Below are 27,162 nucleotides of genomic sequence, written 5' to 3' on the forward strand. Positions count from 1 at the left end.
TTAGAGTTCACAGATAATAGTGCGAAAAACAAAAAAGATTCAATGAGCAGCAGCTCTGTAGGTGGAAATGACTTGATAATGACTTGTTCAAACTGACAGTAACTCAAATAACCACACTTTACAACAATAGCGTGCAGTAGAGAATCTCTGAATGCACAATATATCAAACCTTGAAGTAGATGGGCTACATACAGCAGAATACCACAATGGGCTCCACTCCTGTACCTTATAAAGTTGTCACTGAATGTATTTCCAGAATAAGTGGATCCCTATTTAAGATGCGAGGAGGAATTTATTTTCTCCATCCAAAAGTCTGAAAATCTCCACTTCAATCTTGTTAACCATAGCCAAATATTTTCTTTAAATGTCAAGTACTATATGACAGAACAATACCTTTAGGAACTTTCCCATCCAGAAGAGATGTTAGTTTGATATTTTCACTGTAAACAAATTTCAACTCTTTCTGCAAATCAGATTGCATTTGTTTGTAGCGTGACTGTTCAGTATCTAGCTTTTTGCAGTACAATTGGACATCTTTTTCCATCTGTTGATATTTCATTGTCATTTCATTCTTCAGTTGATACAGGTTAAAAAGACAAGAAAAACAGGATTAGAATTGAAATCTACTTATATTAGGTCATCGTTATTTCACTTTGGAAGTAACTTAAAACTGGCATCAGATATTTTGATTTTTCATGTCTTCAGAAATAATATACATACCATGAAGTCTATAACCATGTTACTATACTCATTTTCCTAACGCACAACAGTTTACAATTTTTAAATTTTAAAGAACTATTTGTTTTAAATCAGGATGGCAAGAAAAATGGTGAATCTAAAGATATATGCAGTATAACTATTTCATCCTAAATTACTTGGTTTTGCATTTACATCAATCACAATCACAAAGCATTCCAAAATTACTTAATTGGCTGTGGAAGTGCACAAAGGGTAATCACTTTTACAACCTAGGATATACTTCTATCGGGTTACCCCTCAGGTCCATCCCCTTCACTCCAGAGAGAGCAATCCAAGTTTGTCAGCCATTCCTTATAGCTAACACTTGCTAATCAGACAACATCCTGCTAAACCTCTTCTGTATTTTCTTCAGAATCCTTCCTGCAATGCAGTTGCACCATTTTCTGACTTTTATACTAAGAGCTCTGATCAATGAAGGCAAGTATGCCAAATTCTTTCACCACATGATAAGCAAAATGTCAAGTCCCTGGGATTTCTTAATGGTCCTCTAGCAGATTGCTGCTGTTTTACTCCAGTTTTTAAAAAAATATAAAGCATATGGTTATATGATCGGAATTTTTAACCTTATGATAGCATGCAGTGGTCAAAACAAAATCTAAAAATTGTAATTTTTTTTTCAATTCATTAGCCTGACTCATCCAATTTCCATCTAAACCACTTACAATGATCTTTCTCAAGCTCCATTATTACATATTAATTCTCTTAACCATTTGCTTCTGTTCTTCTTCACCTCTTCCAATTACCCCTTTTACATTGACTCAGCTTCCACCTTCTCCCCATCTTCTCTTACATTCATTACTGACTTTTGTCCAACACTCTTTAGTACCCTACTTTCTTCAACCTCTCCACATTTTACATTTTTCTCTATTCCACGAAGAATATGGAGAAAACCAAATGAAAATGAATCATTTGATTATTGACAGCATATTAATTCATCTTGCAATGTGCTACACTGATTTTTTTTCCCATTACCATGGTTTCTTTGAGCTCCAGATTTTCACTCCTCAGAATAGCAGACTTTTTCTTTGCATCACAGGTCACAACTTCTGCATCGTTCAATGACTGTTGTAGATGTTTGTTCTGAAATCATGCCAGCAGAAAGCAAAAGAAAATGTACAATTTAAACTATTATTAATCCATTTCCAACACAAAGTAAATATTAGTGTAGAGCAAAATTTTACTGCTCTAATTAACAAAATTTGACTAAGAGTGGAATGCTGAAGCTAGATTCAAAAGACAAAGTCTACACTTTGATAGTAGTTTAGGAGATGGGGTTTAAATCAGACAAATTGCAAAGGGAGATGAAAAAAAAACACACAACTGAGCAGGACAGTGACAAGAATAACCATAATCAGAGTGCATCAGAAAGCAGCAAAGCACAAGGATGCACCAGAAACTAGAGCCAAATTAAAATAAAGCAAGATGAGGCTGTCAGTTGGATTCCAACGGCATTCTTGGCAATATAAATAAACATGTATGATGGTTATTGCAGAGACTGAGGAAGGAACTCAGTGGGACAGGAGAGGAAATGGCATATGAGGAAAGAATTGTTAATGTTTCAGGTTGTAACCTGATGTCAGGACTAAGAGTCTAGATAGCCAGTATATAGAGGAGAGGGGAAGCACCAAGATAGAAGCCTGAGGAAATGGTGGACCAAAGAGGGTACAAAGATGATAAGCAGGTTGTGTCTGTGTTGGGAGAATGGAGTGGGCAGACAGTGACAGGTGGATAATAGGAGGCAAACTAAGAAAAAAAGCTGAGAGTCAGATTGAGCAAGGTGGGATGCGGGGACTGTGAAGGTTAGAGACAACTGCTGGAGAGAAATAAGCAGGAACACAAAGGACTACCAAATACTGGAATCTGATAAGGTGACAATTGGAACCTCGAAGTATATTGCAGTGAGCGGCAGGTTGGGGGGGGGGGGGGGGGGGCGTGGAAATCCTGTAGGTGAATTACGTAGATAGAACCAGGAGAGGTAGAGGAAAGTGGTTAAGGGGGCAAAAGCAGGAGGTAGGAGCACTGGATCAAAAGAGGGGGGGGGAGAGGAAAACTCACGAGAGAGAGTTATCTACAATGGGAAAACTCAAAGCTCATGCCATTGGGTTAAAGACTACTGAAATGGAATACTCTAAATTTGGTTTAGATAGTTCCTCTAAATTTCATTGGGCTTCAGCTCAGTAGCGAATAAAGAAGAGGATGGATAGGACTCTGCAAGACTAGGAAGGGGAACAGAAATAACATGCAATTTGGAGCTCAGGGTGGCCTTAACATGCTATTAATAGCCTTAAAGGGAGAAAGCATAATAGGAATTTTGCCAAGATCAAGGTTTTGCTATCAGTGAATCAAAAACCAGCAGCAAAAGATGATAGCCATTTAGGACAGAGGAGAAATTCCCTTACTTTGGATGATACAATTTTCAGAATTCTCTATCCAAGAGAAAGCTGAACTTTGAAATACATTTAAGGTATTAAAGAACTATTGGATATTAGAATCCAAGTCACCTCCGGACCCACAGTCTCAAACCCTCTACCTGACAGAAGTCATGGTCGTCTTCGACTCCGAAGGACGAACAACAGAACAGATGGGAATAATAAGGGAGAACTATACATAGTGCAGAAAATCATGATTTTTATTGAATTGCAGAGAAGCCTTCCAATCAACCTGTACTATTTTTAATGTTATGCTCTGCTGTACAGCCAAGGTATTGCAGCTAAATATTTATTGTGTATAATACTCATCAACAAAGTAAAATTCTATTATCAACAAGGAACCTCAGAAATGTAGTAAGCCAAATAAAATCAGCATGCAGCAAGTAGATATCACATCCATACCTGATCTATTAATGTCTCCAGATCCACTTGGCCATCTGACAACTGTTTTAGTTCATCCAGTCGCTTTTGAAGAAGAAGAAGTTTCTGCTCCTGATCTTTCAATCGGTCAGTTTTAGTTTTCAGTTCAGCCTATTAAGAAATTGAAATTCCCATTACAGTACCTGTTCAAAATACACATGCACCATCAACATCACAACTGAACTTCAAGATAAACAAAATTATGTTTTTTTTTGAGAATGTTAATCGCGAGGTAAGGCCTTCAACACTGAGACAGAGACTACAGATGCTGGAATCCAGTTCAAAACAAGAAAATGGTCAAGGAACTCAGCAAGTTAGGCAGCATCTAGGGAACAAAATGAACAACCAACATTTCAGGCAGAGATCCTTCATCAAGAAAGGAAAGAAATAGGGGAGAAGCCAAAGTAAAAGAGTAGAGGGAAGGAGAAGAGTTGAGCTAGCAGGCGATAGAGGAATCCAGATGAGAGTGTGAATCTGATAGGAGATAGGAGACACACTTTTATTCCTTTAGTACAAGTTCTGATCTGAGATGAATTTAGAAAATAAGCAAAAACCGGTGCAAAGACCACGAAACAAAATATTCAGACAAATTTGTGACCAGTCCAAACAGCAAAGATCCTTTGGATTATCTAACAATTTAACAAGGATTGCTGTCATAATTTGTTGATTCTGAGTTTTATTAAAGCACATGGAAACAAACAACTGAATATCACACTTTGCAACTCTTTTACATTACATTTCTCAGCAGAATTAACCAATGCTGTGTTACGTGGGGGAAGACATCCGACTATTTGAATGATTCTAGACAAATAGAACAACCAAAGCTGAGTTTTTTCTTAAACTAAACTGAAGTAAATTCTAATATTATTGAACTACCGTAGATTCCGGATTATAAGCCGCTACTTTTTTCCCACATTTTGAACAGCTTTGAACTCTGCGGCCTTTAATCCAGAGCGGCTAATACATGGTTTTTTTTCATGTCGCCTCGTAAACATTTTGCCTCGTAACAGTAGACCAATAAAATTGATGAGTAGTTCACAGAGGTCCAATGAAATTGTACGATAAATCAAGCGCACTTTCACAATTAAATTATTGTAAATCAGTCATTTGTACTCACCCTCATCAACATGGAAAATACTCGAAGAAAAGCAAGACCCGAGCGCGTCAGACCCGAGCGCATCAGACCCGATTAGACCCGATCGCGTTACGCAAGCGCGTCAGACCCGAGCGCGTCAGACCCGATTAGACCCGATCGCGTTACGCAAGCGCGTCAGACCCGATCAGACCCGATCGCGTTACGCAAGCGCGTCAGACCCGATTAGACCCGATCGCGTTACACAAGCGCGTCAGACCCGATTAGACCCGATCGCGTTACGCAAGCGCGTCAGACCCGATTAGACACGAGCGCGTCAGACCCGATTAGACCCAATCGCGTTACGCAAGCGCGTCAGACCCGATCGCGTTACGCAAGCGCGTCAGACCCGATTAGACCCGAGCGCGTCAGACCCGAGCGCATCAGACCCGATTAGACCCGATCGCGTTACGCAAGCGCGTCAGACCCGATTAGACCCGATCGCGTTACGCAAGCGCGTCAGACCCGAGCGAAAACGCTGCTTTTAAGTTAAAGGCGATCAATAACTTTTCCTGGTAGGCTGCAGTATATATATTTTTACCAGTCGCTAGGAGATATTGGAATGTTGTTCGTGCTGTTCAGTAAAAAAGTATATGCAACGTAATTTGTGTTACCGATACGTATGTATATTTAAAAGTAGCGGTGCGGCCTTTACAATTAAAAAATTGATTTTATTTCTAAAATTAGAGCCAGCGGCTTTTAATCAGGTGCGCTCTGTAGTCCGGAATCTACGGTACTCATGCCATATTTACATTTTTCCCATGAGCAAAATTCTTAATGGAATGATTAAATTTAGATGAACATGCCTCCAGTTCCTGGTTGTAAACCTCAGAATTGCGAACCAGTTCTTTTAACTTTGCAATTTCATGTTTTTGCTGTGCCTGGGGTGGGGTGGGGGAGGGGGGGGGAAGAGAGAGAGAAATAAATAAATAAATAAATAAGGCTGCTATGGCTTTAGAAATAATGGCTACAGCTATCAAAAATATGATCTTCTTCAAATTCCATTTAAATGTCTTATCTAAATTCCACCTTGTATTGACATTAATCCAAAATATAACAACTTTCATCAACAGACGCTGGAATCATGCAAGTGATCCTCTCTTTGTGCATTATATAATATACAAAGTGCATAAGCAAAGAGAAAACAAACACGTAAATTATGCAACTTAATTTTCATTAAACAAATTAATGGAAACTTGCTAACAGAAAAGGACTTTTCTTAGCCATTGACTTTCATGATACATTTCTCAGCCAACACAAGACAAGTATTTTCAAAATTCACTGCACATATTTGCTCAATACCTTTTCTTCTTTCTCAACAACTTTTTCCAAGAATTCAAACTCTTCAATTTCACGCCTCTCTTCATAGCCATCTCTCAGCCTTTTCAGTTCTTCGATTTCATCATTTTGTTTGTCATTTTCCATTTTGAAGTATTTTTCAGTCCTCTCTTTCTCTTCCAGGAGTTGTTTTAATTGTCGGATCTCCTCTTTATGCTTATCGTTCTCCATCTTCAAACTTTCTACATCACACTGTAAAGCAAACATATTACTAACACTCATTCAGAAAAGCTGAAATCTGGAAGTTTATTTGAAGCACTATTAAGTTTTTTTTAAAACAAGAACAGGCCATTCAGCCCAACAAAGCTTGCCAAATTCCTAGTCACATAGCGTGTTAAAATAACTATCGAGTTTAGATTTTAAAATCTCTAAGCTACTACTTTCAACTACATAACTAGGTAGTTTGCTCCATGTGTCCACAACTTGCTGTGTAAAGAAATGCTTCCTGACGTAGTCTGAACTCTTCCCTTAATCAGTCTCCACCTATGGTTCTGCGTCCTTTGATGGATTAATTTTGAAATAGCAGCTACCATCCATCTTACTTATACCTTTAATGATTTTAAACACTTCTAATCATGCCTCCTCTCATTCTACATCTACTTAAGCTAAAAAAACTAAATTCTTTCAACCTTTCTTCATAGCTCATACCCTGCAGACCTGGAAAGAGTCAAGTTGCCCCTCTGTGGACTCTCTCTCCAGTGCTTTCAAATCCTTCTCACAACATGGAGTCCAAAATTGTACACAGTATTCAAGGTGTGGCCTCACAAGCACATTATACAGCTTAAGGAAAGCGTTAAACTCTAATGAGTACATAATATAGCCCAGCATTCTATTAGCCTTCCTAGTCGCTTCTGTGCATTGTCTAGATGTTTATAGTGATGAATCTACCAGAACACCTAAATCCTTCTCATACAGTGCACTTTCTAACTCTAGACCCATTATATATTTATATACAATATTTCTTATTCCTATATGTATATTTCACATTTACTTATATTACATTTCATCTGCTATTCATCTGCCCACATCTGGATTTTGTTTATATCTAACTATATTGATTCTTCTGCCTGAATGTTATCAGCCCATCTCCCTAACTTGGTGGCAAACTTTACTAGTTCTGTTTGTTATGTGCTTATCCAAATCATTAATGTAAATTAAAAACAGCAGTGGCCCTGAAACAGATTCCTGCAGAACCCCACTTGTAACTTCTTCTAGGTGTGAAAATGATCCTCTCGCCATAATTTGCTGTTTTCTGTTGAGCCAATTCTGCACCTATTTACCCTGAATCTCTATCTCCTACAATTTGATTATTAATCTCTCATGGGGAAACCTGTCTAAAGCATTCTAAAAGTCCAAGTAAATGATATCAATCGTTCTACTTCATCATTTCCCATCAGTCACCTCATGTACCCCAGACATTCCTGTGCCTAGCATCACTTTATGGATATACAACCAAGCAACCGTATGTATTTAATTTTTTATATTAGTTGGCCTTCCTTATCCACGAGGGTTTGGTTCCAGGACCCCTTGTGGAAACCAAAAAACGTGGATGCTCAAGTCCCTTATTTAACCTTTCTCAGTGTGATGGTCTTTAGGACCTGGCGGAGCTCTGAATCCACAGTATTTCTGTTCACGAAAATAATCATGATTGAAAATAAAGTGGAAATAATAAAACGATGGGAAAGAGGTGAAACACCATTGGTCATTGGAAAAGCATTAGGCTACAGTCGGTCAACGATCGGAACAACTTTAAAGGATAAAATGAGAAAGGCCCCGCCCCAATGAAAGCTACAATTATACTAAGCAATACAGTGGTTTAATTATTGAAATACATACGTTTCTTAAGTGTGTTATATGCATAGAAAGGTAAAATATATACTATATACTATGACAAATGTTTGACTAACTGACACTAAATAATACCGGACGTACCTGTTCCGACTTCCTTAGTAAGAGAACTTTCGTTTTTTTTCGATTCTGATCCACAATAACCTACGCACATCCTCCTGTATACTTTAAATCATCTCTACATTACTTATAATACCTGATACAATGTAAATGTTATGTAAATAGTTGTTATTCTGCATTGTTTAGGGAATAATGACAAGACAAAAAAGTCTGTACATGCTCAAACAACAAGTGCTGGAAGAGCACTTCCGGGTTTTCTCGATTCGCGGTTGGTTGAATTCGTGCACGCGGAACTCGCAGATAAGGAGGGCCGACTGTGTTGTGGTTTTTACTTTAGTCGTTTTTATTATGCTGCATCAAATCCAGAGCAACACATTTTTCATTATCAATTACACTTGTGTAGTGAAATGACATTAAACAATCTTGAATTGTTTTCAAACACAACTTAAACATGACGAGATATGGTATAAGATTTGCATCAAAGTTCAACACAGTATTTTGCTTACGTTTTTATGAGATAGTCACAGTGGAGGTGCTGCATCAAAGCTCCATACACATTAGTTTCAATCCCAACTCTGTACTGTCTAAGTAGTTCACCCACTTTCCCAGCTGCACCTGTGTCCTCCCACATCCCATTGTTATCTATTGTTAGGTTGTCTGGATTCTTAATTGATTAGCATACAAAAAAGTGTCCTGACAGATGTTATAGGCAGAGAGGTCTACTATATACACTCACCATCTTTATCAACCTTGTTTAAGAATTGACCAGGTTTTTCATACCACTTGGCTAATTGACGCACTTTATTCAATTTGTTATTTCAAAGAAGAGTGAACCAAGACCAAGGAATCACTTTGTCAAATATAAACAGCTTCAGGCTACTTACCAATTGCCAATGAGTGATTGGAAGGGAAAATCATTTGGCATAAGAAAAGGCACTGTTGGAAATACTCTAAATCAGGTAGCAGCTATTGAGAGAAAAAGGGTTAATATATCAGGTCAAGAATATTTTATTAATAACTGACCTTTAAGTGCACATTTTGCTTTTCCTTCTCTTTTGTCAAGTCCAGCTCTTTCCCCAGCTCATTTTCCAGCTCCAAAATTCTTTTTTTCAAATCATCTTTTGGTGATTCATCATACAGAATACTAAGGAATAAATTTGATATATTTAAAAATAGACAATAAATTTCACGCAATCATGATGATGATCGATAACATGCACAAATCAAGGTCACAGTAATGTTTTAATTAAGCTTAATCAATTCAGAGTGTCCGTGCACTATTGAAGATCTGACTTATAGAAAGTCAACTTATGGAAATACACCCATAAAATTTTTTAGAAGACTTTTCCATAACAGTATAGTTACGGAAATGTAAACATTTCCAAAAGTTATGGAAAAGGATTGCAGCTGGTCAATTCAAATAGCCATGAAACTCAGGAAGCAAACTAACACCATTGTCATTAAGAGAACAAGCTGTGAGTTCACAGCAGAGGCCAAGATTTGCTTCAGAAAGAAACAAAGCAATCTTTTCTATTGACACTAATAAAAATGCCATCAAATAATCTAACTTTAAGGCCAAATCCAACCATTGCATGTGCAAATTTATAATTCGGTACAGGGAAAGACAAATAAACGTTTATGATAATTGTTGATATTGCTCATTTCTGACTCAGTAAAAGTCTTACAGACGGAATCAGGTTTATTATCACATCTTAAATGTGAAATTTGTTTTTGGAAAATTACTATAAGTTACAAAATAAGTAATAAAAAAGGCATGAAATAGCATTCATGGCTGTTCAGAAATCTGATGGTTGAGGGGCAAAGGCTGTTTCTGAATTGTTGAGTATGTGGTACAGGTCTTCAAACACCTGTACCTTCTCCCTGATGGGAGTAACAAGATGTTTGGATGGTGAGAGTCCTTAAGAACCATGTCTCCTTTTGCAATGCCTGTTGAATATACCCTTGCTGGTGGGGAAGGTTGTGCCTCAAATGGAGCTCTTACAACCCTTTGCAGCCTCTTACAATTCTGCATACCAAGCAGTGATGCAACCAGTCACAATATTCTCCACCACACATATATAGAAACTTGTACGAGACTTTGATGACATACCAAATCTCTTCAGGCTCCTAACAAAGGCATGCCTTCTTCAAAATTTCATGTAAATATTGTGCCCAGGAAAGATCACCAGGAATGCTGAAGCCCAGAAACACGAAACCACTCACCCTTCCCACTGCTGAACACTCAATGAGAACTGGTACGTTTTCTCCCGACTTCCCGGTCCTTAAGTCCACAATCAATTCCTTTGTCTTGCTGATTAGAGTGCAATATTGTTGTGTCACCAATCAACTTGACAACCTATCTCACACCTATACGGCTCTTTGGCACCATCTGAGATCAACAATAATGTGATCTGCATATTTATAGATGGTGTTTCAACTGTGCTCAGCCAGTCACGAGTGTAGGGAGAGTAGAGTTGTGAACAAGCACACATCTTTGAATGTACTTGTGTTGATCATTCTCAAGGAGATGTTATCATTGATCCATTCTAACTGTGGTGTCTAGATGAGGAAGCTGAGAATCATATGTAGAAGGAGGTAGAGGCCCAGGCTTAGAAGCTCTCTGGCTAAACACTGAGGCATTGAATGCTGAGTTTTATTCAAGTAGCAACAGCCTGTTTTGCTGTTGCTTATGTGCTCCAAAGCAGAGTGAGATTATGTCCACTAAAACCCGATGTGGCGGTAAGCAAATTGCAGCGGGTCCTGGTCCTTACTCAGACAAGAATTAATTTGAGCCATTCTGAACCTCTCAAAGCATTTCATTATGGTAGATGTGAGTGCCACTAGTTAATAGTCACTGAGGAAGCTCACCGCATTCATCAAAATGGAATGGTTAAACAACCTGGAGACTGAATATCTTACTTAAATACTTTGATTAAATGTCAACATTAACATACCAACTTCAAAAGACTTTTTGTAGTAATTCCAAATTAAAATCCAAAGTGTAGAGACTTAATGGTCCCCCATAATTCTTCTGAAGTTACTTAAAGCAGCAAGGCAAACTTAAGCAAAATGTTTGATAGAAATTCAAAAAAGTGTCTTTTTGGATGCTACTACACATTGGCAGTGAGACTCGTCAATAGATGCCAAATTATAATTAACGGTCTGTTTAAACATTGAAATCATCACATATAAATACATGACAAAAATACCCAAATCTATTTACACTCCTTTGGCCATGACAACAATCCCCTACACCTGATGACTTGCATCCTAATAGTTTGAAAAAAATGTGACAGTGGTTCTCTGGTTATCCTCTTGCAAAATTCTACAGATTCTGGAACTGCTCCTATGACTGGTAGATAGCAAATGAAATCCCACTCTAAGAGGGAGAACAAAAACTATAGGCCAGATAGCCAACCATCAATAATAGTGAAACTGCCGGGATCTATTTAGAAAATATTAACACAACATGTAAAAACTAATAAGACTCATCGCCAATATAGATTACATAAGGGTGAAATAACGTTGAACAACTTAACATTGAGGTAACATACTGGCAAAAATTATTTAACAGACTGAAAATTTAGGAATAAATTGTATGTGACTAATGATCTTCTATCAATGATTTGGATGAAGGGATTGGGTGCAATATATCTAGGCTTGTTGATGACTCAATGATTGTGGGATGACAGCTTTCAGAGATACAGAAAAGTTACATAAATGGATAGGGACACGGTAGTGGGAATAAGTGGGGAAATTCTGAGGTCATCCACTTTTAGTAGAAAAGAAATAGCCACATGCATGATTTAAAATGTGAGAAACTGAAAGATATCAATTGTTCAATGGTGACTTTACACAGATTAACTGGTTAATAGAGCAAGCAATTTGGAAGACATATGTGGTTGGCATGAAGATTTGAGTACAAGAATAATGGCATTGCTCAACTGTACAAGGTCCTAGTGAAAACATATCTGGAATATTTTGTACACACCTGATCTTCCTTCTTAAGGAAAGATGCAAATGTTTGCTAGAGTACAGCAAAGGCACACCAGAATGATTTCTGGGATCGCAGTTTTAGCAGACTATACCAATACTCGCTAGGACTTAAAAGAATTAACTTGTTGAAATATACAAAATTATTATGGGCAGGGTTGATGTGAAGATGATGAGCGATTAAAACCAAGGGTTTTAAAGAGAAATGTCATTCAGAATGTAGTATGCAAAGTTAAATGCTTTTGATATAAAGGAAATCAATTAAAATTAAGTTAGTGCAGAAATGTAAAGCTGATGAAGATTACCTGCCATAAATCACCTAATGGCAGAGCACGCATGTGAGGCCTGATGGAATATTCCTGCTTCCACTGATGTATTTATGGTTAATAGGAAGAACAGACATGACTAGATCAAATTCAAGAGCATAAACTTCAGTACCATCAAAAGATAAGTCTATTAAGTATCAAGACGATAACATCTGATAATTATATAAATGGCCACCAAAAAGAACTATTGTTTTAAAGATCTTACCCAGTAAATGAGATTTGGCTTTGATCGCGGAAGTATAGAGAATCCTCAAATGAAGGCACCTGGTAACCCAAGCTTCCTCCTCGTCTTACTGTGATCTGACTACTGCACCCTGGCATCACATCAGACTGCTGATCATCTGGAATCTCTTCAGGCACTGCATCAAAAACAATCAAAACTCAATGTTTATAACAAAAATAATCTGAGTCCTTTTACAACTACTGGGTCACTAATGATGCCAAACAAGGAAAGCAAGAGTAGATGACAGAACAGGAGAAGCTGGTACCGAAGAGGATCTGATTATTCAGGTTAGTAGAGTTCTTCTGTGTGACATGTAACAATCCTTATGAGCACTGTAGGGTGTAGATTGTTAAGTGTCACAAACTAAACGACGACAAATCAAGGAAGATGAAGGAATGTTGTAGAGACATGGCTGAATAACAGGTTAGGTAAATCGAGCAGAAAGACATTTTAGAAATCACCACGTCAAGAAACATCATATCCAGAATTTTGCACTTCAGAAAGATACTCAAAAAATCAAATTCCAAATCACTGGAAACTAACATCAGAGAGAAACAATTTAATTTTGTTTATTGAGGGAGAACCCATTCTTGGTTGAAACACAAATCTTCAGATGCTGAAAACTTTAAAGAAATGCAGAAGATGCCAGAAGCACTCAGGTTATGAAGCATGTTTTAGAAGCCAGAGTATATTACCCTATGGAATAAATGTTTTTATTCTTTTCCTCACTAGACACCCTTCCAAAACTGATAAGTGCTTCCAGTATTTTGTTGAGTAAGGTTGCTGAGTAAAACTAATAGAGAAATTTCAAAAGCTCTTACATTGCCTATCAATCTCCTTTAGATAAATGGACTTCCTATACAGCAAAATGCTAAAACATAAAAATCACATTTTAACAGGTTTATTCTGAAATTAAAGTGAAGATGGTCTGGTATACAATGAATTCTGGTTAATTGGATACGGCGGAATCAGTACCTTTTGGCCCAATTAACTGGCGGCCCCAATTAGCTGCAGTTTCATGGAAATAGTTAATAAAGCTACTTTCCTATGACAGTACTTCATGTAGATGGACTCTACCCGTGATGTATTGATCTGAATCCGTTACTGTTTTTTTTTTGTACGAATTTCCTACAAACAGATCTAATATTGAGGCTTATCTATCAACCTCTGCCTTAAATATATCCAATGACTTGGTCTCCACAGCTGCCTGTGGCAACAAATTCTACAGATTCACAACTCATTGGATAAAGAAATTCTTCTTCATCTTCGTTTTAAATGAATGCCTTTTTATTCTGAGGCTGTGTCCTCTGATCTTAGGTTCCCCCATTATAGGAAACATCCGTTCCAAATCCATTCTATTGAGGCCTTTTAACATTTGGTAGGTTTCAATAAGGTACCTGCCCTCATTCTTTTGAATTCCAATGAGTAGAGGCCCAGAGCCATCAAACTCTCCTCATAAGACAAGCCTTTCAATTCTGGAATCATTTTAAGTGCACCTTGGAGATTTTGAGTTGATACATAGGTAATCCTACTGGACAAGGGCATTAATGAGGATAATCTCTGACAATGTAGTAGCTGGTCAAGTGATTTGAATATTCTGTTTGCAACATTTTTGGAGATGGTCATCATAAATTTTTTTTTTAAGACAGTAATTGAATGAAAGGAAAAGGATGGACTAGAAATTGCCCTTAAATTGAGGAAAGTGGATTTAAAATCTTAAAAATAAGAACCGGCAAAAATGGACTGCAAGAAGATTACAGTCAGAATCCTTCAAAAGTGAATAAGTTCAAGGCTAAACATGGTCCAATCTAAACAGGGCTGAAGGGTAAAGTAATCTGGATATCAAGTGATACTGAGGGGCGGACAAACAAAAGAAAAAAAAAGTATGTTGTGGGTATGGAAAATTGTAAACAGGGAAGTTTTTCAAGGAGGCACAAAAGAAAACTTCAGAGTGCAAAGAGAATACAGAAAATATCATTAGCAGACAAAATTAAAGAACACCAAATCGTTTTAGGGAAAGAGGCAGGTCTGATAGAGACCAACAAAGGACCAAGTCAGTGGTGGTGACTTAAAACCAGTACTTCTCATCTGTTTCACTGAGAGGACTTTTAGTTGGAGAATTCAAGGATGGGAGGAGTGAAATTAAAGAGCATGTTATGATTTAAAAGCATCTTAACAAGCTTAAAGGTGTATAAATGTCCAGGATTTTGGAGATCTATCCCCATCCAATTTAGGAGGTGCAGGTCTCAGGAATGTTAAAAATATCTTCAGAGGTCACAGGTGAGGACTCAAATGACTGAAAGATAGAAAGTTTGCTATCTTTATTCAAGGAAGGTAGCAGGGACATGGCAGTAATTGTAGCCAGTGAATCTAATGCTGGTGCTAGAAGATACAAGTTTAACTAGTGGAAGAACTATTTGACCAAGATCATTGGAATCTGGAACTGAGGGAGAAGGAGAGATAGGAGTTTTAATATTTAAAAAGTATCTCCATAAGCACGCAAATAGCTGAGGGTTAGAAGGCTACAGGCCAAGAGCTGGAGCATGGGAATAATACAAATCTGGATACATGATAGTCTATATGAACATAAAAAGGCTCTTTTTTTGTTCCATAAGAAGTAGAGTAACAGTTCTCTCACTCATGGTTGTCTATATTTCAGAGGTAAATCTTAGAAGCATTTTTACACCTTTTGAAATTTTTGAGGTAGTTCTGACTTCATTTTAAATCCAAGTTGTTCATTCTTCCAACAAGGGTAACTAATGTTTTACATGATTACATTTTTCTCTTACATTTAACTGCTCAAATACATAACTAACCAAACTACCAAATTTCAGTAGGATTTTGGGGTTTATTTGAAAACATATTTTCAACTTACACTCATCTAGCTCTTGAAAGGCTTCATCCAGTTTTATCATTTTTGTAGCGTTATCTGTCGCAGTAGTCAAACTGGCTCGCACTTTTCCAGGAGCCCAGGTAAATCTCCTTTTTCTTCTGGCCTTAAGAGACAGAAACAACCTGTACAGCATACTTCTGAGATGAATGCAGACCTATATATCAGCTCCCAGCATCCATACAAATCAGTCTCCGTTGCATTTATTACTGACCCAGTTCTTCAATCCTGTATTTGGCTTCCAATGTTTTGCATAAACTTTGCTAAAATCATTTCATGACTGCATGAAACCCAGCAGGACATATAAAAATAGATCAAGATATGGCTTCTTTTGACAACTCAGGTAGAAAGCTGTATTAAAGTAACTAACCTCCCAGTTCTGATAACCTCTCAAATATAAACATTATACAAAGCACAGGACATTCAAAAATTAAATGCAAGCATAGCAATAGAAGAGGATTATTCCTGGGGCCTGGAATGATCCTGTAATGGAAAAGGAAGACAAAAAAAGAGCTGGGGTTGAGAAACAGAAGATTATTGCTACCATTGTGTAGGTACTGACGAGGCCACCCATGCAGTTTCCATTCCCATTTTCAAGAATTAACTCAATGGAATGAGAAGGTTGTTTTACAAGGAGCTGCTAAGAATGTTAGCAATGATTCTTTGACAAGGTGTTGCACATTAAGATGCTAAACAAGATAAGAGCCCATGGTATAACAGGAGAGATATGTGCATGGACAGGTGGTCTGGCGGACTGGCAGAGAAAAAAAGTGGGAATAAAGGAAGCCATTCCAGTTGGCTGCTAGTGACTAGCAGTGTTCCGCAGGGGTTGGTGTTGGGATCCTTTCATTGCACGTTACACAACATGTCGATGATTTATGTGACGGAATCAATGGCTTTGTGGCCAAATTTGTGAATAAAAGAAAGGTAGGTGGAGGGGCAGGCAGTTGAAGCAGCGAGTCTGCAGAAGGACTTGGAGGATTCGGAGAATGTGCAAAGAAGTGGCAGATGCAATAGTGTAGGGACATGCACGGTCATGCACTCTGGTATAAGTACCGTAAATTCCGGTGTATAAGCTGTGAATTTGGCCCTAAGTTTTGGTCCTAAAATTAGAGGGCCTGTAGCGATGTGCTACATACAGCACTGAAATAACGACACGCAGTCGGTAAGTCGTTTCAAGACTAGTTTATTCAAACTTCGCGGCGCTGGCATTTAATCCCTAGCGCCCGCCCTCTCCGGGCGGAAATGACGTCAGGGGTGCATTACCAAAGTCTCCCCCCGCGCGCTGGCTGTTTGTGAGCCGGTTCGCCTGCGCAGAAAGTGGGTCGCCACAGGCCGGCTTATACAGAGGGTGCCAACTTTGGAAAAACAAATACACGGAAGACAGGTCGTATTTATTGTCTGTTTTTGAGTCAAATTCGTTCCACTGTCGATGCATGAATTCTTTGAATGGTTTGTTTAAACTCACATCTAGTGGCACAGACATCAAACCACTGGGGATGACTGCAATGTCCGTATTTTCAGCTTTCAATGCTGCTTTTGTCTCACCTGACAAGTGCACTTTGAACACGCCCAGACAAGTAGCGACTTTTCCTTCCCGAAACCTTCAGGACGTCGACGCCACACACCTTAACCTACTTCAAGCAACCTGTTTTGTCCATCCAGCAGCGTTCTCGAAACAACAACACCCCGCGGGAATTTTCTGAGGAATCTTTGTTTTTTGTCTCAATACAAGATCACGTCTATTAATAAATCGGGTGCACCAACTTCGCGTAGCTTTGAAATTTTCGCTGATCTCAAGGTGTTTTTTGGCCCATTTCAATGGTTGAACTCAAATCATTTCTCTGGTAACAATGCATCCAGACGATCGCTGGTGATCCACCCACTCTAAAACTTTTTCTTCCAGTTCTGGCCACAGGCATGTTTTCCCGCGGTTTGCACATTTCATTTTTGGCATTTCCCTCCGTGTGTCCTCTGCCTTTCTCCACTCTCTCACACGTTTTTCATTTACACTAAACTTCTTAGCAGCTGCAGAATTATTCGTTCCTTTAGCAAATTCAACAACCTTCAGCTTGAACATTCATATCGCATTCGTTTTAATCTTTTATACATGGTGGTTGCAAACTCAATACTGAGTACACGTACTGATCCCGCCACCCTGTGTTATGTTTTAACGAGATTACGATGGGTGCTTAACGGTTTCACGAGGATTACATTTCAGGGGATTCTTTTCCATTGGAAACCTAATCCAAAATTTCCCTCCCTGATTTAAAATCCTGAAAGAGCAAGACAGGATAGGTGCTCAGACATTTTCACTAGGAGAGAACCGTAAAAGGGGACACGGTTAAAGGGGATAATCATTTTAATCTGAGGAAGATTGGAGTTTCTTCTTACAATTAATGGTTTAATCTTTGGAACTCTGTAGTATCGAGGATTGTGGAGGCTAGACCATTGAGGATGATAAATGTTTGAAAGTTAAATCTGAGAATTCAGGAGTATGGGGGGAATGGCACAGTAGAAGAGCTGAGGCTTGGGGCAGATCAGCCATGGTCATGAAAAGCAATGCATGCTTGAGGGGCCAGGTGGTGAACTTTGCCCATCTTCTTGTATTGTGTATTCATATCACATCTGAGTAGAGTAGGTTCCCTTCAACTACTATTCTGTTACTACTTAACCAATTTCCAATCCAGTTTGGAAGATAGTTTGAAGACTCTTGCAACTCCCACCCAGTGGCAGCAGAGAGAAGAGAGGGAGATGAGTCAAACACAGGCAGGGGGACAGGCTCAGGTGGGGAATCTTGGTTGGCACGGGAAAGAACACCAGTGCTTCTTGTATTCTTATACAGATTCTTCAATCTATTGTGCAAAAATACTTGTGGAAATTTATGAAGATAGCGTGGATATAAAAGGAGTGGAAATGAAATCAAATCTTACCAATGCAAATTTAATCATTTGAAACTTGAACATTTCCAGATTGCACCTTGAATAACTCAACAAGAATAAGCAAATAAAGCAGAGTATTACAAATCCATCCTAACTCCCTCACCAATTCATATAGCAAAGTGATCAGCCTAAATGCTTCATCATTGGCCTTCATGATTTTTTCTAATTAAGCTCCTATTAAACCATGCTAGCTCTGTAGTCAACTGCAGTCTCATGCCACCACCACCTCAAATAAACTGAGTGAGGTGCAATTTTTCAACTCAATATTCAAATATCCAGACAAGACAACATGGAATATTAAGGCCAATGCACTGACAATTTCCTGATCGACTCACCCATCTCCATCCATCCCAATCCAACCCTGTAACACTTGTTCTTGCACTTTCTACCTCATTACAATCCAGGGACCTGAACATCCTAAAGCTAAGACAAAGACTCATGTGCACCTCCTCCAATGAATTTGGTGCTTCCAATGTGGCCTCAACATCAGTGAAACCAAGCACAGAATAGGTAACTAATTTACAGAACACCTAGGCCCAATCCACATTAATCTTCAAGCTCCAACTTGCTTGCCATTTCATTTCCCATTCCCACACTGACTTGTCCATGCTCTCCCTTCTCAACTGTCAAGGCAAGACACAAGGGGTACACACCTCATATTCCACCTATAATCTGTAATTTTCTACAGTCTTCCAAATTTCAGGTAGCCCTTACCTCCTGTGTCCCATCCCATCCCCTCGCCTGGCACATCTGCTTATCAATTCTTTCTCACTTGTATCCACCAATACTTACCAGATACTGCCTCACCACACAAACCCCCACCCTGCTCTTGATCTCTTTATAGTTTATTCTCCTTGTCTTGATGCCTCAAACTGAAACTTTGACTGCCCATTTGCCATCACAGACGTCTCATAACCCATTGAGATGATCTCTTTTTTATGCTCCAAATTATCAATGTGCCAGTCAAACACAAATGTACAGAATTACCAAATGTAATTGGAAGTCATATAGCTCATAGTCTCTATATTACTCTGGTCCGTCACAAGCTCCAGCTTTTTTGCTGAAGCCTGTTCCACCACCTCCCCAAGTATTCATCCAATTTCTTCTTGAAATTGGGAGTCCTACAAGTGGATGGTAATCCCCTTGTCCAACCAATTCCTGTTTCTAATTAATTGCTGTTCTAAAATCTAATTTTTCCTACCAGATGTACTATCTCATTTCAGATCTGAATTTGACCCATTTCTTTTTCCACCAATCTTTCTCCTCAATCTTTTAATCCCATTAAAACACTTGATGGTATTGTTCTCCAGTCACTGCTATCCCATTGTCTTAATTTCCAGCATAGCCTTCCAGCAATATGGAATGCAAAAACTGAGATGAAAATTAAAAGAAATGCTTTACTTCTGGGGCATATTCTAAGTGTAGCTCCAAAAAAAATCCAATTCACATACAATTTCAGCACCATTTACAGAATAATCAAAGAAATAACCATTCTCTCTTTCAAGAATCACAACTGTTTAATGTAACTTCTAGTACACAAGTGTAAAGGAGAACTAAATTGTCATTATGTTTAACAGTTGTTAATTGATTATTTGAGAGTTGATTGAATTGTGCCTTGTTCACAGACTTCATAGACAATATATTTTGTTAACGACCCATTCTTCACCAAATAGTGCCTTTAAACTTCTAATTCCAACATTCTAAAGATTAAAGTTAACTGTACTTATGTTGGAAACAAAAAAATTAAATAGAATTTACACTAATTCTTCCAATACAAAAAAAATCTCCACTTATGTGGTCCCTAAGTTTATTGCACTGATACATAATCACAGAAGTTACTGAAATTAATTTCACCAAGTACAAATTGATTGTTGCAATAGATATTTGGCTTACCTTTGCAGAAAGTTGGTCCTCATCAGGCGAGACTCTGACAAGCATTCTTGTCAAGTTCTTTATTTTTTGTTCGTGCTCCAGCTGAAGATGATATTTTTCTGACAAAAGCTGAGCTTTCTCCATTTCATGAACACGAGTTTCTGAAGTAAGCTGAAAAACATAATTTTATGTTTGCTACTTTCTGTAATGTTCAATTTTATCTTGTGTTGTATCATACTCTTTCCAGGCATCATTTTTTTGCATTGCAAAAATCAATTTTGCACAAATAAAAGTCTTGGATTTGAACCTCTGTCAAAGATTAGATGAAGTAATTTTCTGCCCAATCATGGTATTTTACAATCACCCTTGGAACACACATGATCCTGTACTATACAGCTGACTATAGGCCTGTGTAAAAACATAAACCTTAAAGTTAGTATAATTTTAATATATAATATAAAGCTAATGTACTCCAAAAGGTAAACCTATGACATGACGCTGTATCACCCAATAAATCATCCAAAAATCACCCAATTAGATGGAATAAAAGCAGTTAATGTTCAGATGATGGCCATTGAGCAAAAAAATGCATTTCACTCACAAATTTTGTTCTGGTTATCATTTCCAAATTGTGTTAAAAATAGAATTATTTTTCAAGATCGCAAAGACATTTCTAGCTTCATGGAGTGTAAATGAAAGAAAAACAAGTAAAATAACATAATTCCATAAAATATTGAATGATTTACTTCCTCCAGATGGTTTTTCAGATCCATTATTTCTTTGCGATAGCGTTTCAACATTGCTTGGTCGTCCAACACTTCATTCACATGAGGTGTGTTCTTCATGAATTTGGCAGTGCTTGCAAACTAATAGGACAGAATAATTTACACATTTAGTAACTGGCCGGTTTCTGTTAACTGGGAAATTTTCATGCCCTCACAAAATTGTTCAAACACAAATTAAGTACTTTTATTGATGAGAAATGCAAGCAGGATTTCACAAGATCTAAACCAATTTGTATAGCTCTGTAAATAGTTACGTTAAAATAATATTCTGCAACCTTGCAGAGTTAGGAGCATGCAAAGCATTGTTGTTTCTTTCCCCTGTTTTCAATACAGTACATAACTGAAAAGACATAATCAGGCTCCAAATCTTCTTCCTCCTCTTTGGTCCCACACCTACCACAGAATACATAAAAGACCCAGATTAAGAACCTCAGAGAACTGAAAAGCTAAATTTTCAGCTACAGCCAAAGAGCTAGGAAAACAAAATGCCGTTCATTAATACTCTAAAAGGAGAGAATAATATAAACACTACACAAGTATAAATCAAGACTTTTAAATATTTAAATGAAATAAAGAAAATACTGAAGTCTTATTGATGAAAAATAATCAAAAGAGATTGGAGCATTTCAAAGATTTAAGGACAAGGCTTTTGTCTTTACAGTCTTGAAATCAAGCAGACTCGGTGGTGAGTAACTCATTGCACACCCCTTAAATAATCCATCAGTTTGCTCTTTATGGCTGTCATTGTAATAGGAATGTCAAACAGGTCTGAAAAGTAGATATCATTCCCACATTAATATCTCATTCTACAGCAAAAAGTTCTCTTGCAGTTAAGAGGATCAAGTTAATATTCAACAGCCATCAACAAGAAATGATACAAAAGGTAGTGATTTAAAGAAAAAAAGAGGTGAGCAAGAACTTGGAAAATGAAGAGATAACCAAGGACATTGTCTAATCACAATAAAGGGAATCTATAACTGAGGACCAAAAATGACATTTCATTTGGATGGAAGATAGTATGGGAAGGTCAAGTATAGACGAACAATACAGAACTCTTATAAGAAAGCAAGTGGAAGTGCAATACAAGCAGTTGTTAGTTCATTATACAACATCACACCCATGTTATATTCCCTTTCTCTTAATAAATTTATTAACGAAGGGATCATATGAATCTTAGTGTGCATTAGTTGAAAAGTGAGTGTAACTTGCTCTCGTACATAAAACTGAGTTAATTTTGCCACCACAAGGTGCAACATCAAAGAAATGTCCCTTAAATGTCAAAACACACGCTAATCAGTGAAAATATAATGCTGCTTCTCTTTCAGTTCCAGCCCAGCCTACGTTATTTGTCAGTCTTACCACATCAAGTCACATGGGACTGTAAAAATGTTGACATTTGCATCAAGTTAAATCACTGAGCAGGTTCCTTAAGGTTGTCACAGCTGGTGGGGGAGGCGGGAAATGGATAAGCTCCCACAACCTATTAAATGGTCTCAATGGAGTATGTTACAAATAGCCTCTGACAACCAAGTCCAGCTCCTGGCCTTCACATGTGGCATAGATACCAAGCCCAGTGGAACCATTTCTAGTGAGACTAGACAGGGAAAAAGATGGGACACACACACAAAATGCTGGTGGAACATAGCAGACCAGGCAGCACCTATACTAGGGAGAAGCGCTGTCGACATTTCGGGCCAGGACCCTTCGTCAGGACTAACTACAAGGAAAGATAGTAAGAGATTTGAAAGTAGGAGGGGGAGTGGAAAATGAGAAATGATAGGAGAAGACTGGAGGGGGTGAGGTGAAGCTGAGAGCCAGAAAGGTGATTGGCAAAAGGGATACAGAGCTAGAGAAGGGAAAGGATCATGGGATGGGAGAAAGAAAGGGGGAGGGGAGCACCAGAGGGAGATGGAGAACAGGCAGAGTGATGGGCAGAGAGAGAACAAAAAGGGGAGGGGGGAAAAAAACAACAAAAAAAAACTAAATATATCAGGGATGGGGTAAGAAGGGGAGGAGGGGCATTAACGGAAGTTAGAGAAGTCAATGTTCATGCCATTAGGTTGGAGGCTACCCAGCCGGTATATAAGGGAGTCACGTTGGGAGCGATCCCTGCGGAAAGCAGAAATGGGGGGGGAGGGAAAGATGTGCTCGGTAGTGGGATTCCGTTGGAGGTGGCCGAAGTTACAGAGAATTATACGTTGGACCTGGAGGCTGGTGGGGTGGTAGGTGAGGACATGAGGAACACTATCCCGAGTGGAGTGGCGGGCGGATGGGGTGAGGGCAGATGTGTGGGAAATGGGAAAGATGGATTTGAGAGTAGAGTTGATGGTGGAAGGGAAGCCCCTTTGTTTAAAAAAGGAAGACATCTCCTTCGTCCTGGAATGAAAAGCCTCATCCTGAGAGCAGATGCGGTGGAGACGGAGGAATTGTGAGCAGGGGATAGCATTTTTGCAAGAGACAGGGTGGGAAGAGGAATAGTCCAGGTAGCCATGAGAGTCTGTAGGCTTATAGTAGATATCAGTAGATAAGCTGTCTCCAGAGACGGAGACAGAAAGATCGAGAAAGGGATGGAGGTGTCAGAAATGGACTAGGTAAATTTGAGGGCAGGGTGAAAGTTGGAGGCAAAGTTAATGAAGTCAACGAGCTCAGCATGCGTGCAGGAGGCAGCGCCAATGCAGTTGTTGATGTAGCGAAGGAAAAGAGGGGGATGGATACCCGTATAGACTTGGAACATGGACTGTTCCACAAAGCCAACAAAAAGGCAAGCATAACTGGGACCCATGCAGGTGCCAAAGGAAAAATTATTGAGAGTAAGAACTAATTCCGCTAGATGGAGGAGAGTGGCGGTAGAGGGGAATTGGTTAGGTCTGGAATCCAAAAAGAGGCGTAGAGCTTTGAGACCTTCCTGGTGGGGGATGGAGGTATATAGGGACTGGACGTCCATGGTGAAAATAAAGCGGTGGGGGCCAGGGAACTTAAAATCATTGAAAAAATTCAAAGCGTGAGAAGTGTCACAAACATAGGTGGGAAGGGATTGAACAAGGGGGGATAAAACAGTGTCAAGGTATGCAGAAATGAGTTCGGTGGGGCAGGAGCAAGCTGAGACAATGGGTCTACCTGGACAGGCAGGTTTGTGGATCTTGGGTAGGAGATAGAAACGGGAAGTGCGGGGTGTGGGAACTATGAGGTTGGTGGCAGTGAATGGGAGATCCCCAGAGCTGGTAAGGTTGGTGATGGTATAAGAGACAGTGGCCTGGTGCTCCTTAGTGTGGTCATGATCAAGGGATAAATAAGAGGAGGTATCAGAGAGTTGTCGCTGTGCCTCGGCCAGGTAGAGGTCAGTGTGCCAGACTACAATAGCTCCCCACTTAAAGGGAAAAAGATGGGTTACCATCATCTTAAAACTAAACATTCTGGGCAGGTGGGCTCATCAGCCATGGTTAACAACTCATCTAGCAGAAAGAAAACTCTGATTTCAAAGCTCTGCTGCCTTATGGTTATATCCACTCAAGGGGAAGGCTTCAGGAGCAAATCCCAGAGTAAAATCTGGAGCTGGACTCCGTAAGGCAGTCCTATACCGAGTTCAACATAGACTGTCAATTCCTGCGACACCACTAGTGCCAATCTGCCGTTCCTTAGGATTTATCAGCTGGGTGGAGAAGAGAAGCCTGCTGCAGAGGCAACAGCTTGCTCTCCATATTGTACTGCCCTGGCACGTGTACTGGCAGCGCTGCACCATAAACATAGACGCAAAATCCATGGTCAACCCCGACCAACAGAGGTCTCAAAAAGTTCCTGAGCAACAGGACAGATTTATCACAAGGATAAAACAGTGCCTTAGGCCTTAAAAAAAAATTTTCACGCGAAAAGAATCCTGGAAAAGATTTGTTCAGCTCATCACATTTCACAAGAGGTTACATTTTGTTACATCAGGAAAGTTTTATTTATGTTGGCAAGATGACACCACCTGTGAAAGGTGCATCCAGATGTAGCTCCTGACAAACCGTGTTAGGGAACTGGAGCTGGAGCTGGATAAACCTCGGATCATTCGGGAGGCAGAGGCAGAAATGGACAGGAGTTACAGGGAGATAGTCACCCCTAGGAGTCAGGAGACAGGTAGTTGGGTGACTGTCAGGAGAGGGAAGGGGAATAGACAGGAAGAGCAGAGCACCCCTGTGGCCGTTCCCATCAACAATAAGTATACCGTTTGGGATACTGTTGGTGGGGACGACCTACGAGGGACAAGTTGCAGTGGTTGCATCTCTGGCACCGAGACTGGACCCTCAGCTCAGAAGGGGAGGAGGGAAAAGAGGAGAGCAGTAGTGATAGGGGATTCGACAGTCGGGGGACAGATAGGAGGTTCTGTGGAAGAGATCGAGAATCCCGGATGGTCTGTTGCCTCCCTGGTGCCAGGGTCCACGATATCACGGATTGAGTTCTCAATATTCTCAAGAGGGAGGGTGAGCAGCTGGATGTCGTGGTCCGTGTAAAGACCAATGACGTGGGTAGGAAGTGTGAGGAGGTCCTGAAAGGCGAGTTTAGGGAGCTAGGTGCCAAGTTAAAGGACAGGACCTCCAGGATAGCAACCTCAGGATTGCTACCAGTGCCACTTGCAGGTGGGTTAAGAAATAGTAAGATAGTGCAGATCAACACGTGGCTGAAGACATGGTGCAGGAGGGAGGGCTTCAGATTTATAGATAATTGGGCAATTTTCCAGGGAAGGTGGGACCTGTTCCAACAGGACAGTTTACATCTGAACTGGAGGGCGACAAATACTCCAGCAGGTAGGTTTGCTAGAGAGGCTCCAGTAGATTTAAACTAGATATGGGGGGGAAGGGGAACCAGAGTGTAGGAACAGATGTATGGGAGAAGGAAGAAAAAGAAGAGAGTAAAGTTCTTTGTACTGTTAGAGATAAACAGAGAGGAAGAGGTGGAGAATTTCTTAAATGCATTTATTTTAATGCTAGGAGCATTGTAAGAAAGGTGGATGAGCTTAGACCATGGATTGATACCTGGAAATATGATGTTGTAACTATTAGTGAAACATGGTTGCAGGAGGGGTGTGATTGGCAACTAAATATTCCTGGATTTCATTGCTTCAGGTGTGATAGAATCGGAAGGACAAGAGGGGGAGGTGTTGCATTGCTTGTCACAGAAAATATTACAGTGGTGCTCTGGCTACCTAGAGATGGTATGTATAATTATCTGGATAGACAGGGTCTGATTAGGAACAGTCAACATGGATTTGTGCGTGGAAGGTCATGTTTGACAAATCTTATTGAATTTTTTGAAGAGGTTACGAGGAAAGTTGACAAGGGTAAAGCAGTGGATGTTGTCTATATGGACTTCAGTAAGGCGTTTGACAAGGTTCCGCACGGAAGGTTAGTTAGGAAGGTTCAATCGTTAGGTATTAATATTGAAGTAGTAAAATGGATTCAACAGTGGCTGGATGGGAGATGCCAGAGAGTAGAGGTGAATAACTGTTTATCAGGTTGGAGGCCAGTGACTAGTAGTGTGCCTCAGGGATCTGTACTGGGCCCAATGTTGTTTGTCATATACATTAATGATCTGGATGATGGGGTGCTAAATTGGATTAGTAAGTATGCAGATGATACTAAGGTAAGTGGCGTTCTGGATAATGAAGTAGGTTTTCAATGTTTGCAGAGAGATTTAGGCCAGTTAGAAGAGTGGGCTGAGCGATGGCAGATGGAGTTTATTGCTGGTAAGTGTGAGGTGCTACATTTTGGTAGGAATAATCCAAATAGGACATACATGGTAAATGGTAGGGCAGTGAAGAATGCAGTAGAACAGAGTGATCTAGGAATAATGGTGCATAGTTCCCTGAAGGTGGAATCTCATGTGGATAGGGTGGTGAAGAAAGCTTTTGGTATGTTGACCTTTATAAATCAGAGCATTGAGTATAGGAGTTGGGATGTAATATTAAAATTGTACAAGGCATTGGTAAGGCCGAATTTGGAGTATTCTGTACAGTTCTGGTCACCAAATTATAGGAAAGATGTCAACAAAATAAAGAGAGTACAGAGAAGATTTACTAGAATGTTACCTGGGTTTCAACACCTAAGTTACAGGGAAAGATTGAACAAGTTAGGTCTTTATTCTTTGGAGTGTAGAAGGTTGAGGGGGG

The 27,162-nt window shown here is 39.4% G+C and overlaps 1 protein-coding gene across 6 annotated transcripts in view; it reads right to left on the reverse strand.

Moving 5' to 3' along the window:
• Positions 1-27,162, reverse strand: part of cenpe (centromere protein E) — a 169,106-nt gene that overhangs the window by 106,980 nt on the left and 34,964 nt on the right. For all 6 annotated transcript variants that reach the window (XM_073024450.1, XM_073024413.1, XM_073024458.1 and 3 more), the window contains exons 12-21: positions 20,979-21,098; positions 20,254-20,403; positions 15,404-15,524; positions 12,511-12,664; positions 9,010-9,130; positions 6,043-6,270; positions 5,547-5,621; positions 3,591-3,719; positions 1,732-1,839; positions 394-571 (exon numbers count right to left, since the gene is read on the reverse strand). In XM_073024450.1, the coding sequence (XP_072880551.1) occupies positions 394-571; positions 1,732-1,839; positions 3,591-3,719; positions 5,547-5,621; positions 6,043-6,270; positions 9,010-9,130; positions 12,511-12,664; positions 15,404-15,524; positions 20,254-20,403; positions 20,979-21,098 (1,384 nt within the window). The remainder of the gene's footprint in view (positions 1-393; positions 572-1,731; positions 1,840-3,590; positions 3,720-5,546; positions 5,622-6,042; positions 6,271-9,009; positions 9,131-12,510; positions 12,665-15,403; positions 15,525-20,253; positions 20,404-20,978; positions 21,099-27,162) is intronic.

The sequence above is a fragment of the Hemitrygon akajei genome, chromosome 2 (genome assembly GCF_048418815.1).
Source record: "Hemitrygon akajei chromosome 2, sHemAka1.3, whole genome shotgun sequence".
Taxonomy (NCBI): domain Eukaryota; kingdom Metazoa; phylum Chordata; class Chondrichthyes; order Myliobatiformes; family Dasyatidae; genus Hemitrygon; species Hemitrygon akajei.